The sequence below is a fragment of the Notechis scutatus genome, chromosome 1, assembly GCF_049901735.1.
Source record: "Notechis scutatus isolate UNSWTSFEM ecotype Mainland chromosome 1, rNotScu1.2, whole genome shotgun sequence".
Classification (NCBI taxonomy): Eukaryota; Metazoa; Chordata; class Lepidosauria; order Squamata; family Elapidae; genus Notechis; species Notechis scutatus.
In genome coordinates, this window is record NC_142009.1 from 228,423,721 (window position 1) to 228,437,737 (window position 14,017).

The 14,017-nt window shown below is 38.9% G+C and overlaps 2 protein-coding genes across 2 annotated transcripts; both read left to right on the forward strand.

The window, feature by feature from the left end:
• The first annotated feature begins 477 nt into the window (after positions 1-477).
• On the forward strand, positions 478-2,809 carry LOC148133226 (olfactory receptor 5J3-like). The gene is made up of 2 exons (XM_087956564.1): positions 478-1,365; positions 2,723-2,809. Exons 1-2 carry the CDS (start codon positions 484-486, stop codon positions 2,807-2,809), a joined length of 969 nt encoding a protein of 322 aa, XP_087812690.1. The 5' UTR covers positions 478-483.
• An 8,882-nt stretch (positions 2,810-11,691) lies between these two features.
• LOC148133227 (olfactory receptor 5J3-like) lies at positions 11,692-12,639 on the forward strand. Its single transcript, XM_087953921.1, has one exon. The coding sequence runs from the start codon at positions 11,701-11,703 to the stop codon at positions 12,637-12,639; it is 939 nt and encodes a 312-aa protein (XP_087810047.1). The 5' UTR covers positions 11,692-11,700.
• The last annotated feature ends 1,378 nt before the right edge of the window (positions 12,640-14,017 follow it).

Below are 14,017 nucleotides of genomic sequence, written 5' to 3' on the forward strand. Positions count from 1 at the left end.
CTCCAAGTCTTCACTGTAAGGTCTTATTGTGGATCACAAATACTAGCTCCCTATTTTTATGGTATTTCATTTGGTCATTCTTCAATAATAATCACAAAGAAACATTAATGTTATAATATGCTGTATCTCAGTGGTGGGATTCAAACTCCTTTGCTACCAGTTCTGTGGGGCTGGCTTGGTGGGCATGGCAGGGAAGGATACTGTAAAATCTTCAGTCAGAGGTGGTGTTTGCTGGTTCTGCGAACTACTCAAAATATCCGCTACCAGTTCTCCAGAACTGGTCAGAACCTGCTGAATACCACCTCTGCTGTATCTTCAGAATATTGACAATGGCATACCCAGTTTTATCTTTTTAGAACTTAATTTTTTATTCTATCTTCCAAGATCCTATTTCAGATTACAGAAAATAGCTTCTTATGTAGTTGAAATGTTAAGAGAACATGTAATATTGAGTGCTGCATTTCTTTTATTTTCACAGTGTTAATGGGAAATAGCACAAGAGTGACAGAATTCATACTCACTGGGTTGACAGAGGACCCACACTTGCAGCTGATCCTTTTTGTGATATTTTTGGCTGTTTATGCCATCACCTTGATGGGAAATGTGGGCATGATTGTCTTAATCAGAACCAGTCCTCAACTCCACACACCAATGTACTTTTTCCTTACCGGCTTATCTTTCCTGGATACCTGTTATTCAACAACGGTGACCCCAAACTTTCTATCCAATCTTTTAAAAGAGAAGAAGTCCATTTCCTTTGCAGGTTGCTTTATTCAGCTTTACTTTTATGCCGTATTTGCCACCACAGAGAGCTACCTCCTAGCTGTGATGGCCTATGATCGCTACGTGGCAATCTGCAATCCACTACTCTACTTCATCACAATGTCCCAAAGAAAGTGTGCTCAGCTGATAGCAATTTCCTACCTTGCTGGGACCATTAATGCTTCCATTCACACAACGGCTGCATCTAGACTGTCCTTCTGTGGCCCAAACATTGTTAAGAATTTTTATTGTGATGCCCCTCCCCTTCTTGCTCTTTCCTGCTCAGATGTCAGTCTTAACGATCTACTGTTATTTGTATTTGTAGGGCTCAATATAACAGTAACAATCCTGACTGTCCTCGCTTCCTACACTTATATACTGGTCACCATTTTTAAGCTCCATTCTACTGCAACCCGTAGAAAAGCCTTCTCTACTTGTACATCTCACCTCATGGTCATCACCATTTTCTACGGATGCAGTAGCTTTATGTATGCACGGCCAAGCTCTAGACAGAATTACAATCTAGACCAAATGGCCTCTGTGTTCTATGTAGTGGTGACCCCCATGCTCAACCCATTAATCTACAGCATGAGGAACCAGGAGGTAAGAGGTGCCTTCAGAAGTATCCTAGAAAGGAAATTTCATTTTCAACACTTTTAAGAGCCATTGCTTTTTGCCAAAATTTAGTTCTACATAAAAGCTGCTCTAGTAGCAAATTGTTAGCATTGTGTCTCATTAAACAATAAATCACTCAACTGTATTTTTTTCCCTATAGTTCTAGTGTTCATTATATATTTGCGTTTAGTTCAAAATAATGTGATAAATACATTTAACATTTCTTTAAATATTATAAAATCATTGTGTCTTAAATGTTAAAACACAACGGTTTTATAATATAGGAAAATCTAGTTCTCTCTTCCAAAGTTCTTTTATATGGTTAATTTTCTTTCTCATTGTATATGAAATGATATTGTTGTCTTTTTCTGTAAAAATGTTTTGATCTAGCACATTCAAATCCATAGAAATTTCCAAGGTAGTTGATATTACATTTCACATAACATGACTGTGACAAATACTGTAGCTGTATAAATTGCTATTTAGACATAGTTTTTTTAATCCTTCAAAATTCTAAGTTTGATGATCCATTTTTATAACATGTTCCAGAAATTTAATTTGTACTGTATCAACTACTTTTCCTATAACTAATGGGGCCACAATGCCCATTATATATTTTTCCGAATGTATTATTTAATCCTATCTAACAGTGGTGGGATTCAATTTTTTTTACTACCGGTTCTGTGGGCGTGGCTTGGTGGGATTGGTATGGGAAGGATACTGTAAAATCTCCAGTCAGAGGGGGTATTTGCCAGTTCTCCAAACTTCTCAAAATTTCTGCTATCGGTTCTCCAGAACTGGTCAGAACCTGCTCAATACCACCTCTGCTATCTACCAGTTGTTTGGTATTATTAGAAGCTTCACAAAGCCAGTATTTAAAGGACAAATATTTACAGCAATACTTTCAACAATATTTGTGTCACGGTTGCAATCAAAATTATTTCATCTATGATCTTGGGCAATCCATTTCTGGGTTTTAGACTAGCTATAATACAAACCTTATAAAATAAACCATTCCCAAGTAAAAGATAGCCGTATATTCATTAATTACAAAAGCCACAAATTTCAATTCAGATCCCAGGTCAGTGACTTGTAGGATAACTCTACATAATCTCCTATTTGCTTGATGACTCCTTCCTTAATTTGACTCAGTAGATGGACCACTTTGAAGCACTTTGGGGACACATTCTCCAAGCCATTGTTTTACTCAGTAGAAGTCATTTCTGCATCATTCTAAAGAGAATTTAAGGAAATATTATTGTCTGAAGAATTGTATAAAGTTTTTGAGTATCTTGTAGTGGGTCCTATGATGAATCCCTTGATCTACAGCCTGAGGAACCAGGAGGTAAAAGTTGCCTTAGGAAAAATTCTAGAAAAAAAGATTGCATTCCTTTTTTATACCAAACACCAAATACCCTTAGAACTACAGTGACATATATAAATATAGAGGAATATTTGTGTACATTAATAATTACCTAACATGTTTCTACTTGGAAGGTTACTTGAATGAATTTGTCTTGCTTTCATTTAAGGGAATATTGGATTCATACATTTGAACATTTATGCAAGATACCATTGTTTTTCCCCTAAAATCAATTAATGGCATCCAACCGCTAAATGTTAATGATGCAACCTCAGTGAGCTGCCTGGGTCTATGTATACATACAGTATACATGTCTGTATGTGTTTGTTTGTTTGTTTGTGTTTTTGTGTGTGCTCTGAATTGAAATTCCCATGATGATCACTCCGATTGGTACACAATATGGTTATGGACCATCAAGACAGAACTGCAAATTATTTCTTAGTCATTTCATATATGAATGTTTTGCCAATAACCATAGCTGTTTCTTTAATAAGCTGAAGGATTTAATTATTCTTCCAATATTTCACCTATACAATTAATTACTTTTAGGGTAGGAATTCAATGACACCTATATACTTTTTAATACCCAGTAATGATGTATCATATTAAAGAAGCAACTCTTATGACAAAGATGATGTCCTTTTTTTCTTCGTCAACAAAAATATGTTGTATAACTTTCTTTTTCTCTTCCTTTCCCCCTTCCAACAATCTCCCCTCCTCACCCCCAGCAGGCAGGTTTGTGAACAAAATTTTAACCTGGGAGAAATTGTTGTAAAATGGAAGGGATCTATAACTGATTTTCCTCAGTACAATCCTGCTGTGCTCCACACTTCAGTAAGCTTACCATCTTTGTAGTCTTTGTGGCAGCTATTCTGGATTTTTTCCCTATGCAGAAAAAATAAAACCAATCACCACTAGCATCCCTTTGGATCAGTCTTAAAATTGGACTATTTATAACTTCATTATAATAATGACAGAAATGCATGATAAAAATATCATCAATCAAGAAAATCAAACCAAGTGGAGGATATAGATCAGGGGTGGGCAAACTATGGCCCGCGGGCCACATCCGGCCCGTTGGTCTGTCCAATGCGGCCCGCCCCTGAAAAAAAATCGCTGCCATTGGTCTGTCCAATCCGGCCCGCCCCTGAAAAAAATAGCTGGGCGTGGCATAATTGCCCTGTGCCGTGTGGCCCCCAAAGCTGCAAAACAGTGTGGAGCGATCTAGGGGTAGGAAAGAAAAGAAATTTGCAAAGGCCTCGGCTGGGAGTTCAAAATCACCTTCGAGTGCGACCTCTCCGAAGGTGAGTCCCGCCGATCCTTTTTTTCTGGGGCTTCCAGGCTTAAACTTTGCAAAGGCAAAGCTTGCAGACTGGAGCGTCTTCCCGCCGAGGACCGGGAAGGGTTCCACCCGGCGGGGCGGGCTGCTTGGAGCCACCTAAAGCTAGGCCGCTGCTGGTGGAGCTTTGCCCTGCCTTGGTGCCCCATTTCCTGGCTCGGCGGTCCTGCTCGGGCGGCACTTTAAAAGCCTGCTCCCAGCACCGAGCAACTTCCCAGCAACTTTCGGCTTCGTTTTAACTCACGGGCGCTCGCGCCTGGCCCCGAGCCGCACGGCGGAAGGGAAGCCCAGTGGGTGGGCGGGCAGGCTGCTTGGAGGAGGCTCCGGGCTTTCCCTCCGCCAGGCGCGGCGCCCGCGAGTTAAACGAAGCCGAAAGTTGCTGGGAAGTTGCTCCGTTTTCAGGGCTTTGCAAAGGCAAAGTTTGCAGGCTGGAGCGTCTTCCCGCCGAGGAGCGGAAGGGTTCCACCCGCGGGCGGGCGGGCTGCTTAAACTTTGCTCGGGTGGCACTTTAAAAGCCTGCTCCTAGCACCCGAGCAACTTCCCAGCAACTTTCCTTTAACTCGCGGCGCTGGCCTGGCCCGAGCCGTGCGGCAGGGGAAGCCTGGTGGGCAGGCAGGCTGGAGGAGCGACCGCGGTGCTCCGCGCAGCAGAGGCGTTGCTCCGGCTCCGCTCGGTGCCTGGGGCTGTCGGAGCAACTCGCAGTCTGCTGGCTCAGTCCCGCTCAAGGAAAAGGCAAAACCAGGGCCTCCTGAGCCTCCGGTGCGCTGCTCCAGGCAAAGCACCGCCTCTTCCTTTTGCCTTTCCTTCCCGAGGCAACGCGGACTGGAGCCGCAAGGAGCGGTAGCAACTCCTGAAGAGGCCTCCGGGGGGGGGCCTCCGAGGGGGGAAGGAGAAGAAGAGGGGGAAGGGGCGATTCCCAAAAAATCTTGTGCTGACCTGGCCCGTCTGTCAAATTTTAAAAGTCAATGCGGCCCCTGAGCCAAAAAGTTTGCCCACCCCTGATATAGATGAACTCTTTGCTAATCAGTTAGCTGAGGTGTGCAGAAATACCTGTGTAATAATGGTGGACTTTAACTACCTTGTATTAACTGGAAAACAAACTTAAAGCAAGTGAGAGATTGAACAGGTTTCTGAAATGCCTAGCTAACAACTTTGTCAACTAAAATGTGGAGGTGGGTACTAAGGGTGAGCTATACTTCATAGGGATGAAATGATGGAGGGAATGGAAGCTGTAGGAACTCTTGAGGAAAGTGACCATGTTGTACCAGAATTTGCCATAATGCAGGCACAGGTAATTGAACAAAGTCAGAATAGTATTGTAGACTTTAAGACAGTTGACTTCAGCAAACTAAGATTGAGAATAAGAAGGATTCCATGGATGGAAATACTAGAAGCAAATTTTTTTCAGGATGCATGGCAAACTCTGAAAACAATCAAAACCAATATCACAGAGAAAGAAAAACAAAGGAGAAATAAAAACAAAGGAATGGTTGCACTGAGAGCTATCTGACAAACTAAGGGATGAAAAGGACAAGCATGAAAGTGAGAAGAAAAGAATACTAGCAAATAGCCCAAATTTGCATGGTTGAAGTCAGGATGGCTGAGGTTAGGAAAGAACTAAGACTTGCAACAAATGCCAAAAATAACCCCCCAAAAGTGTATTTCAATATATAACAAACAAAATGATTAGTCCACTAATGGGAGGGCAAGAAGGTGGCATCTATCTTTACACAAAAGGGGGGAAAATAGCCCAATCCATCAAAAGCAGTACAGTGGGAGAAAGAACAGGAATGCAGATCAAAATATGTTTAAAAATACCTATCTATGGTTTTAAAAAGTATGTAAGAAAGGCATTTGACAAAGTCAACCACAGCCTACTTCTTGCTAAGGTAGAACAATGTGGTATCACCACCAGTGGATTTTCAGTGGACTGAACAACTGCACTCAGCATAAAATCCTTCATGGAACTGCATCTACATGGAGGGAAAGCATGCAGTGGGGTACTTCAAGGTTCTGTTTTGGGCCTAGTACTCTTATACATATTTGTTATGACTCCCCTTCAAATTCAAGCGAGCAAAACAAAAAGGAGCCGTTTCAGAAGTAATTCAAACAAAACAAAGTCCCACAAGATAACGGCTGGCATAAATCCCAATCCACAGCATAAATCTTTACTCTGTCCGGCAAACCTGTTGTGGCAATAAATCTCAAGCCTCAGAGCTTCTGCTGTAACGTCTTCACTCTCAATTAGTCACTTTGCTTCTGGCGAATTCTACCAGCCCAGCTGTGTCCTTTTATTCACTTAGGCAACGTGCTAATTTCCCTAATTATTGGCTCGCTCTCCTCCTTCTTTCTAACTGGGTTTGTCTCCTTAGTCTCCTTCTGTTCCTTACGTTTAACCACAAGTTTTCCAAATTCTCGTCTCCACTAGAAGACTCTCTCATGCCTTCCCTGTCAGCCATTCCCGGCTGCTGATCAGATAAAGAACCAGAGGAGGTCAAAGGTCCTGACAATTCTAATACTTCAGGTCTGTCTTCCTTTGTTACATCCATCTCCTCATCCTGGTTACTATTCCAATCACTGAGCCATGCCGGCTCATATTTTTCTTCCATGTCCTCCTCACTTGAACTCATATCAGCCACAGGAGCAGAATCCAGACCCGGAGCCACAACACATATTCATAAATTATCTAGATTAGGGTATAGAATGGGAGCTAATCAGGTTTACACCTTTGAAGATAGGGTCATAGTTCAGAAGAATCTTGACAGACATGAGCATTGGGACCTATCCAGCAAGATGCAGTTCAGTGATGAGAGAAAAGCAAGGCATGTAGCAACTGTGAGAAGGATCTTGGTGTTCCAAATGGACTGTCACTTAAATATGAGTCAGCACTGTGATGCAATTGACAAAAAAGTCAATGCAGTTTTAGGCTGCATGAAAAGAGGAATAGCATCAAAATCATGAGAAGTGATAATACTGCTCTATCCTGCACCAGTGAGGCCATACTGAGTCTATACAAAAAGAATAATAGAAGCTCATGAAAGACAGATCCAACCTGGAACTAAGGAGAAATTCCTGACAGTAAGAACACTTAATCAATGGAAGCTTGATTCCAACTCCAACTCCAGCTTGCTTCCTGGAGTTGTGCTGCTCCATTGTTGAATTATTCAAGAAAAGTTTGTGTTGGAATACATGTTAGAATGTATTTTGTATTGCAACAATTAGAGAAGTATTCAGCCAGTAGGTGGCTGAATTTGAGTTTGTAAGTTTATTAGGTATAATCTATAATGAACAGTATAGCCGATGGTCCTTTAGTTCTTTTTTTTTTTTGTAAATTTTATTTGAATTTTCACAAAAAAATATATAAATAAAACATATTTTTTGAAAGTAGCGTAATCCCGGGTTACATTTCTTTGTACAGACACAAATTCAATTTCATGCTCATTTTTATGTTCTATTCCATATCTTATTACCGTTTTACATCTTCTGCATGGCTTGTCCCCTCTTTTAATTTTCTCAATTTTATTTTAATTATCTCGTCTCAATTCAAATCATTATATTTATATTTTTTTGCCTGTCCTCTTTCAATTGTCTATTATCTTTTCTCATTAAACAAAGTTTCTCCTGTAGTTACTGATTGAAGTATAACGCCTTTATATCTTTTAAGTTTATCCATTTAACTCTTATTTAGGCTTCAATATATACCCTAAAGTTATAACATTCAATATAATACATAACTTCCATTTGGATTCTGCTTGGTACATTCTTAAATACACACTATATTCTTAAAAAAAGAAAAAATTATAAATATATGTAATTAAAACAACACATTCCATTCCAATTCAATTCTATCATACTTCTATGGGAACAATTATAAGCTTTCCATAATTAATTCCCCCCCTTCACTTATATTTTATAAAACATTAACTAATTAAAATGTTCCCGTTCCTTCCTAATTCAATTTTCTCATTTATTTTATTTCACTTATTTTATTAACAAACATTTCACTAAATTACACTAACTATTTTATCCCTCATTTTAATCATACATTGTTTCCAATTTTCTAAAGTTATTTCTATTACTAATATAACAATACAATCTTATGTACCTTTACAGAATCCCTTTTTCAGTTAAATTTTCACCCATTATCTCTAAATAGGTCCTGTTTCTCTATATCTTGTTCCGGTCCTTTGTAACTTTTTTTCCTTTCCTTCTTCCTTCTCTTCTTCTCTCTCCCCTTTTTACCCCCTTGTCTCTCCACCTCTATTTCTCTCTTCTGTATTCCCCTCTTCTGTTGCTTTCCAGTATTATGCTTATTTTTTTGAATTATTTTTCTTTTCTTTGGTTATTTTTTTAAGTCTTAAATTCTCCATTCACTTTCCCCCCTTTCCTTTTTCTTCCCCACATAGTATTACTTGTTCATTAAAGATGGCTTCTTCTTTATCCCAGTCTTCTTGTTTTGCAGATGTTTCTTGTTGTTTCTCATCGTTCCAAATCTCCATTTCTAAGAATTGAAAAACGAAGCCAAAAGAACCTCTCCCTTCTTGTGCATCTTCTTTATACTTTTTAAGTTCCATTTTCAATTCATCCAGAAGTAGTGCCATTTTATAAATTTTTAAACAACCACCTGATTAATTTTAGTCATTCAAATGCAATAACCAAGAATCCAAAGATCACCAAGTAATCCAAATACACACAAGCTGTTTCTTTTTGCTCTTTTTTTCACTTTCTCTTCCTGGGGTTCTACTGTTTAGTTACAAAGTTTCAGTTAAAATGTATCTTTTAGAAGTCTTGTTGAAGTTTTACTGTAGATTCTTTTTAATTCCAGGCAGTCTCCTCCCTCTTTCCAGATCCTGCCCTTTTATTCTTTTTCTCTCCCTTCCTGCTTATGAAAAAAAATGTTAGTGTCCAGAAATCTTTATTATCCCTTTGACATTTTGTTTTATTTTCAGCTTAATTGCCTGTTGATGTAAAAGCGGATTTTTCTGATTTGTTATTTAAGTCTCTTAGTTGTCAGTATAGGGAAAGGGAGAGAAGAAGAAAAAAACCAAACCTTTCCCTTTTCAATTTCCTTCACTGCTTCCGACTCTTCTTTGGGAGCGATGTTATTTTTTTGTAAATTTAAATTCCAAAGTTACCTTAGTTGTTGCTTTTGCAATTTAACCCGGTCAGCCAAAACTTTCACTTCTTATCTTCCTCCTGCACATTCTTTTCCAGTCGAGTTCTTCTTTGAGGTGGCTATTTCTGACCACTGCTGTAACCGCCTTCGGGAAAGGGAGTAATGGCCAGCTGAGGAGGAGAGATGCGGCTCTCCTCAACCCTGCTGGCAGTCTCCCCTCTCTTCACCACCTCTACGGGGTGGCTTAGCCCCAAAACCAGCCGGCTTGGGGTGCTCCAGCGGCGAGCCCAGACCGAAACCACGCAAGATCGCGGATTTCTGTCTGTTGCCGAAGAAACTCAAACTGGAAGGCCTCGGTCCTTTAGTTCTGAGTAGAGTTTCCTTTTACATTTAAAACAAGCAGCAATGCCCATGGTGATTACATTTTATTGATCTGTACGCAGGGGTGGGGTTCTACCAGTTCTATCCTGTTCTATAGAACACCTTGTTAACTTTCAAAGCAGTTCGGAGAACCGGTAGTTAGACGTAATCTCCTTTTGTCTCCTTCCTGTCTCTGGAGTTTCTGAGGCTTGACTTTTTTAAAGGAGAAGGGTTGTTTTAAGATTTTTACACTGCTGTTGGGAGGAAATACTTCCCTGGACAATCAGCACTTTGAAGAAATAATTGAATAACCAAAAAGGAGCTTTTAATGACAAGGAACCAAGATGAGTGACATTCAGCAAGGCTTGACTAGCTAGAAAGATTTACATTCAAGTGTGAGTTTACATACCCTTTCTGAGTTTTGGCCTAAAACTGGTTTTTGGTGAAGTTTAATCACCAAAAGTTTTAATGTGCTTGGTGATGTTTAATCCTGTGTTTATTGATGGGATAATTTTCCCTATTCAGCTTCAACAAGCAACAGCTACTGTTGTGATTTAATTATTTGTATTGTGTTTGAATTTTTGCCTGCCTCATGGTTTCTTTTTCTATCTGGGTCGGGGGTCTTCCTTCACTGCTTTATCGGGCACTGTCCTTTTAGGATATACTTCCAAGAGGCAGGATGCAAGCTTGGCACTGATTTTTTTATTGTCTTTCTGGGGGGATGTGACCTTTCCTTAAATCTGGATGATTTCCTTAAGATATCTTGTGAGGTGAGTGAGACCAGCGGGTATCTTTAAGTAAAATGCATGTGTGTAAGCAAAAAGAAGAATTGACTTCCAACTTCCTGCTGAATTTCCCATTGACTCTGCTTGTGAGAATCTGGCAAGGAACATGGAAAACATGTTTGCATGACCGCAAAGATGCTGCAGCAGCCACTATGAATAAAACTGAACATGTTGATGTAGTAGGTCCCAGATATTTTATGCAATCCTTAAATTAATGGATTTTCTATACCTTGTTTGTAAAATTGTGCTCTAATTCATCTTGGGCTAATTTGAGAGTACAAACAGATAAACACAATGAGAGCTTTAGTAATATGTCCTCTTGCACACCCACCTGATCGTATTAATTACTTCAACTGTATTTCAACTTCCAAAATTTAGAATAAAAGTTTCAAGAAAAATCTATTAATTCAACGTCTACTCTTAGGAGCTTCCAGGTGAGGATATAAAAGTTACCATGCAGCTGCTGTTTCTAAAAAGCATTTATCTAAGAATAGAACTACCGAGGGAATACCAAGGTTTCCCAGTAGAAAATATTCCCTTGCAGAGACAGCCAAGAAAATGCTGCAACCAAATTAATAAGAAGACCTAGAGACAGCTGTAGCTGAATACATCTGGATTTCTACCCACGCAGAAAGGATTTCCTAAAGAAGCAATCCACCCACAATCAGCAAAGAAGGAATGGTTTAACCAATGAAGATGTGGTTGAGATCAGAGCAACTGGGTAAGCTGAGGATGTTTGGGGGCTTTTGGGTTTATCAGGATAATGTAAGAATCTCAAAATTGTTCTGTTTTAATGATGGAGTAGCTATTCTTTATAGATGTAACTCCAAATCTTCACTGTAAGGTCTTATTGTGGATCACAAATACTAGCTCCCTATTTTTATGGTATTTCATTTGGTCATTCTTCAATAATAATCACAAAGAAACATTAATGTTATAATATGCTGTATCTCAGTGGTGGGATTCAAACTTCTTTGCTACCAGTTCTCTGTGGGTGGCTTGGTGGGTATGGCAGGGAAGGATACTGTAAAATCTTCAGTCAGAGGTGGTGTTTGCTGGTTCTGTGAACTACTCAAAATATCCGCTACCAGTTCTCCAGAACTGGTCAGAACCTGCTGAATACCACCTCTGAATCATTGTAAAGAAGCTAAAAACATAATAAATAATATAACAATGAAAAAATGCTATATCTTCAGAATATTGACAATGGCACACCCAGTTTTATCTTTTTAGAACTTAATTTTTTATTCTATCTTCCAAGATCCTATTTCAGATTACAGAAAATAGCTTCTTATGTAGTTCAAATGTTAAGAGAACATGTAATATTGAGTACTGTATTTCTTTTATTTTCACAGTGTTAATGGGAAATAGCACAAGGGTGACAGAATTCATACTCACTGGGTTGACAGAGGACCCACACTTGCAGCTGATCCTTTTTGTGATATTTTTGGCTGTTTATGCCATCACCTTGATGGGAAATGTGGGCATGATTGTCTTAATCAGAACCAGTCCTCAACTCCACACACCAATGTACTTTTTCCTTACCGGCTTATCTTTCCTGGATACCTGTTATTCAACAACGGTGACCCCAAACTTTCTATCCAATCTTTTAAAAGAGAAGAAGTCCATTTCCTTTGCAGGTTGCTTTATTCAGCTTTACTTTTATGCCGTATTTGGCACCACAGAGAACTACCTCCTAGCTGTGATGGCCTATGATCGCTACGTGGCAATCTGCAATCCACTACTCTACTTCATCACAATGTCCCAAAGGAAGTGTGTTCAGCTGATAGCAATTTCCTACCTTGCTGGGATCATTAATGCTTCCATTCACACAACGGCTGCATCTAGACTGTCCTTCTGTGGCCCAAACACTGTTAAGAATTTTTATTGTGATGCCCCTCCCCTTCTTGCTCTTTCCTGCTCAGATGTCAGTCTTAACGATCTACTGTTATTTGTATTTGTAGGGCTCAATATAACAGTAACAATCCTGACTGTCCTCGCTTCCTACACTTATATACTGGTCACCATTTTTAAGCTCCATTCTACTGCAACCCGTAGGAAAGCCTTCTCTACTTGTACTTCTCACCTCGTGGTCATCACCATTTTCTATGGATGCAGTAGCTTTATGTATGCACGGCCAAGCTCTAGGCAGAGTTATTACCTAGACCAAATGGCCTCTGTGTTCTATGTAGTGGTGACCCCCATGCTCAACCCATTAATCTACAGCATGAGGAACCAGGAGGTAAGAGGTGCCTTCAGAAGTATCCTAGAAAGGAAATTTCATTTTCAACACCTTTAAGAGCCAATTGCTTTTTGCCAAAATTTAGTTTTACATAAAAGCTGCTCTAGTAGCAAATTGTTAGCATTGTGTCTCATTAAACAATAAATCACTCAACTGTATTTTTTTTCCTATAGTTCAAGTGTTCATTATATATTTGCTTTTAGTTCAAAATAATGTGATAAATACATTTAACATTTCTTTAAATATTATAAAATCATTGTGTCTTAAATGTTAAAACACAACGGTTTTATAATATAGGAAAATCTAGTTCTCTCTTCCAAAGTTCTTTTATATGGTTAATTTTTCTTTCTCATTGTATATGAAATGATATTGTTGTCTTTTTCTGTAAAAATGTTTTGATCTAGCACATTCAAATCCATAGAAATTTCCAAGGCAGTTGATATTACATTTCACATAGCCTGACTGTGACAAATACTGTAGCTGTATAAATTGCTATTTAGACATAGTTTTTGAATTCTTCGAAATTCTAAGTTTGATGATCCATTTTTATAACATGTTCCAGAAATTTAATTTGTACTGTATCAACTACTTTTCCTATAACTAATGGGGCCACAATGCCCATTATATATTTTTCCGAATTTATTATTTAATCCTATCTAGCAGGGGTGGGATTCAATTTTTTTTACTACCGGTTCTGTGGGCGTGGCTTGGCGGGATTAGTATGGGAAGGATACTGTAAAATCTCCAGTCAGAGATGGTATTTGCCAGTTCTCCAAACTTCTCAAAATTTCTGCTATCGGTTCTCCAGAATTGGTCAGAACCTGCTGAATACCCCCTCTGCTATCTACCAGTTGTTTGGTATTATTAGAAGCTTCACAAAGCCAGCATTTAAAGGACAAATATTTACAGCAATACTTTCAACAATATTTGTGTCACAGTTGCAATCAAAATTATTTCATCTATGATCCTGGGCAATCCATTTCTGGGTTTTAGACTAGCTATAATACAAACCTTATAAAATAAACCATTCCCAAGTAAAAGATAGCCGTATATTCATTAATTACAAAAGTCACAAATTTCAATTCAGCTCCTAGGTCAGTGACTTGTAGGATAACCCTACATAATCGGTGAACTGTCCTTAAATATCACATTTCAATTCTTACTATGTTACAGAGCCCCTGATTATAACATCGAACATGTAAACAAGCTAAATTCATTACTAACATGGGCAGCATCCTGCTCACACGCTTTTATCTTTCTTGGTGACTTCAATCTACCTCATATTAACTGGATGCAATACTGTAGAAGGCCATTACAACATATTTTTACTTGAAGTCAAAAGAGTCATCAAACTATATGTACCATTAACAACTCCCAAAACCAGAAAAAACAAATTACCCAAAACAATAAGGAAGCTTCAATCCAAAAAGAAATC

Bases quoted from the DNA above. Each gene is read 5' to 3' on its own strand.
- LOC148133226 (XM_087956564.1), top strand. From the start codon at position 484: ATGGGAAATAGCACAAGAGTGACAGAATTCATACTCACTGGGTTGACA. The intron at 1,366-2,722 runs GTAAGAGGTGCC...AGGAACCAGGAG, and splicing joins ACAGCATGAGGAACCAGGAG to GTAAAAGTTGCCTTAGGAAA.
- LOC148133227 (XM_087953921.1), top strand. From the start codon at position 11,701: ATGGGAAATAGCACAAGGGTGACAGAATTCATACTCACTGGGTTGACA.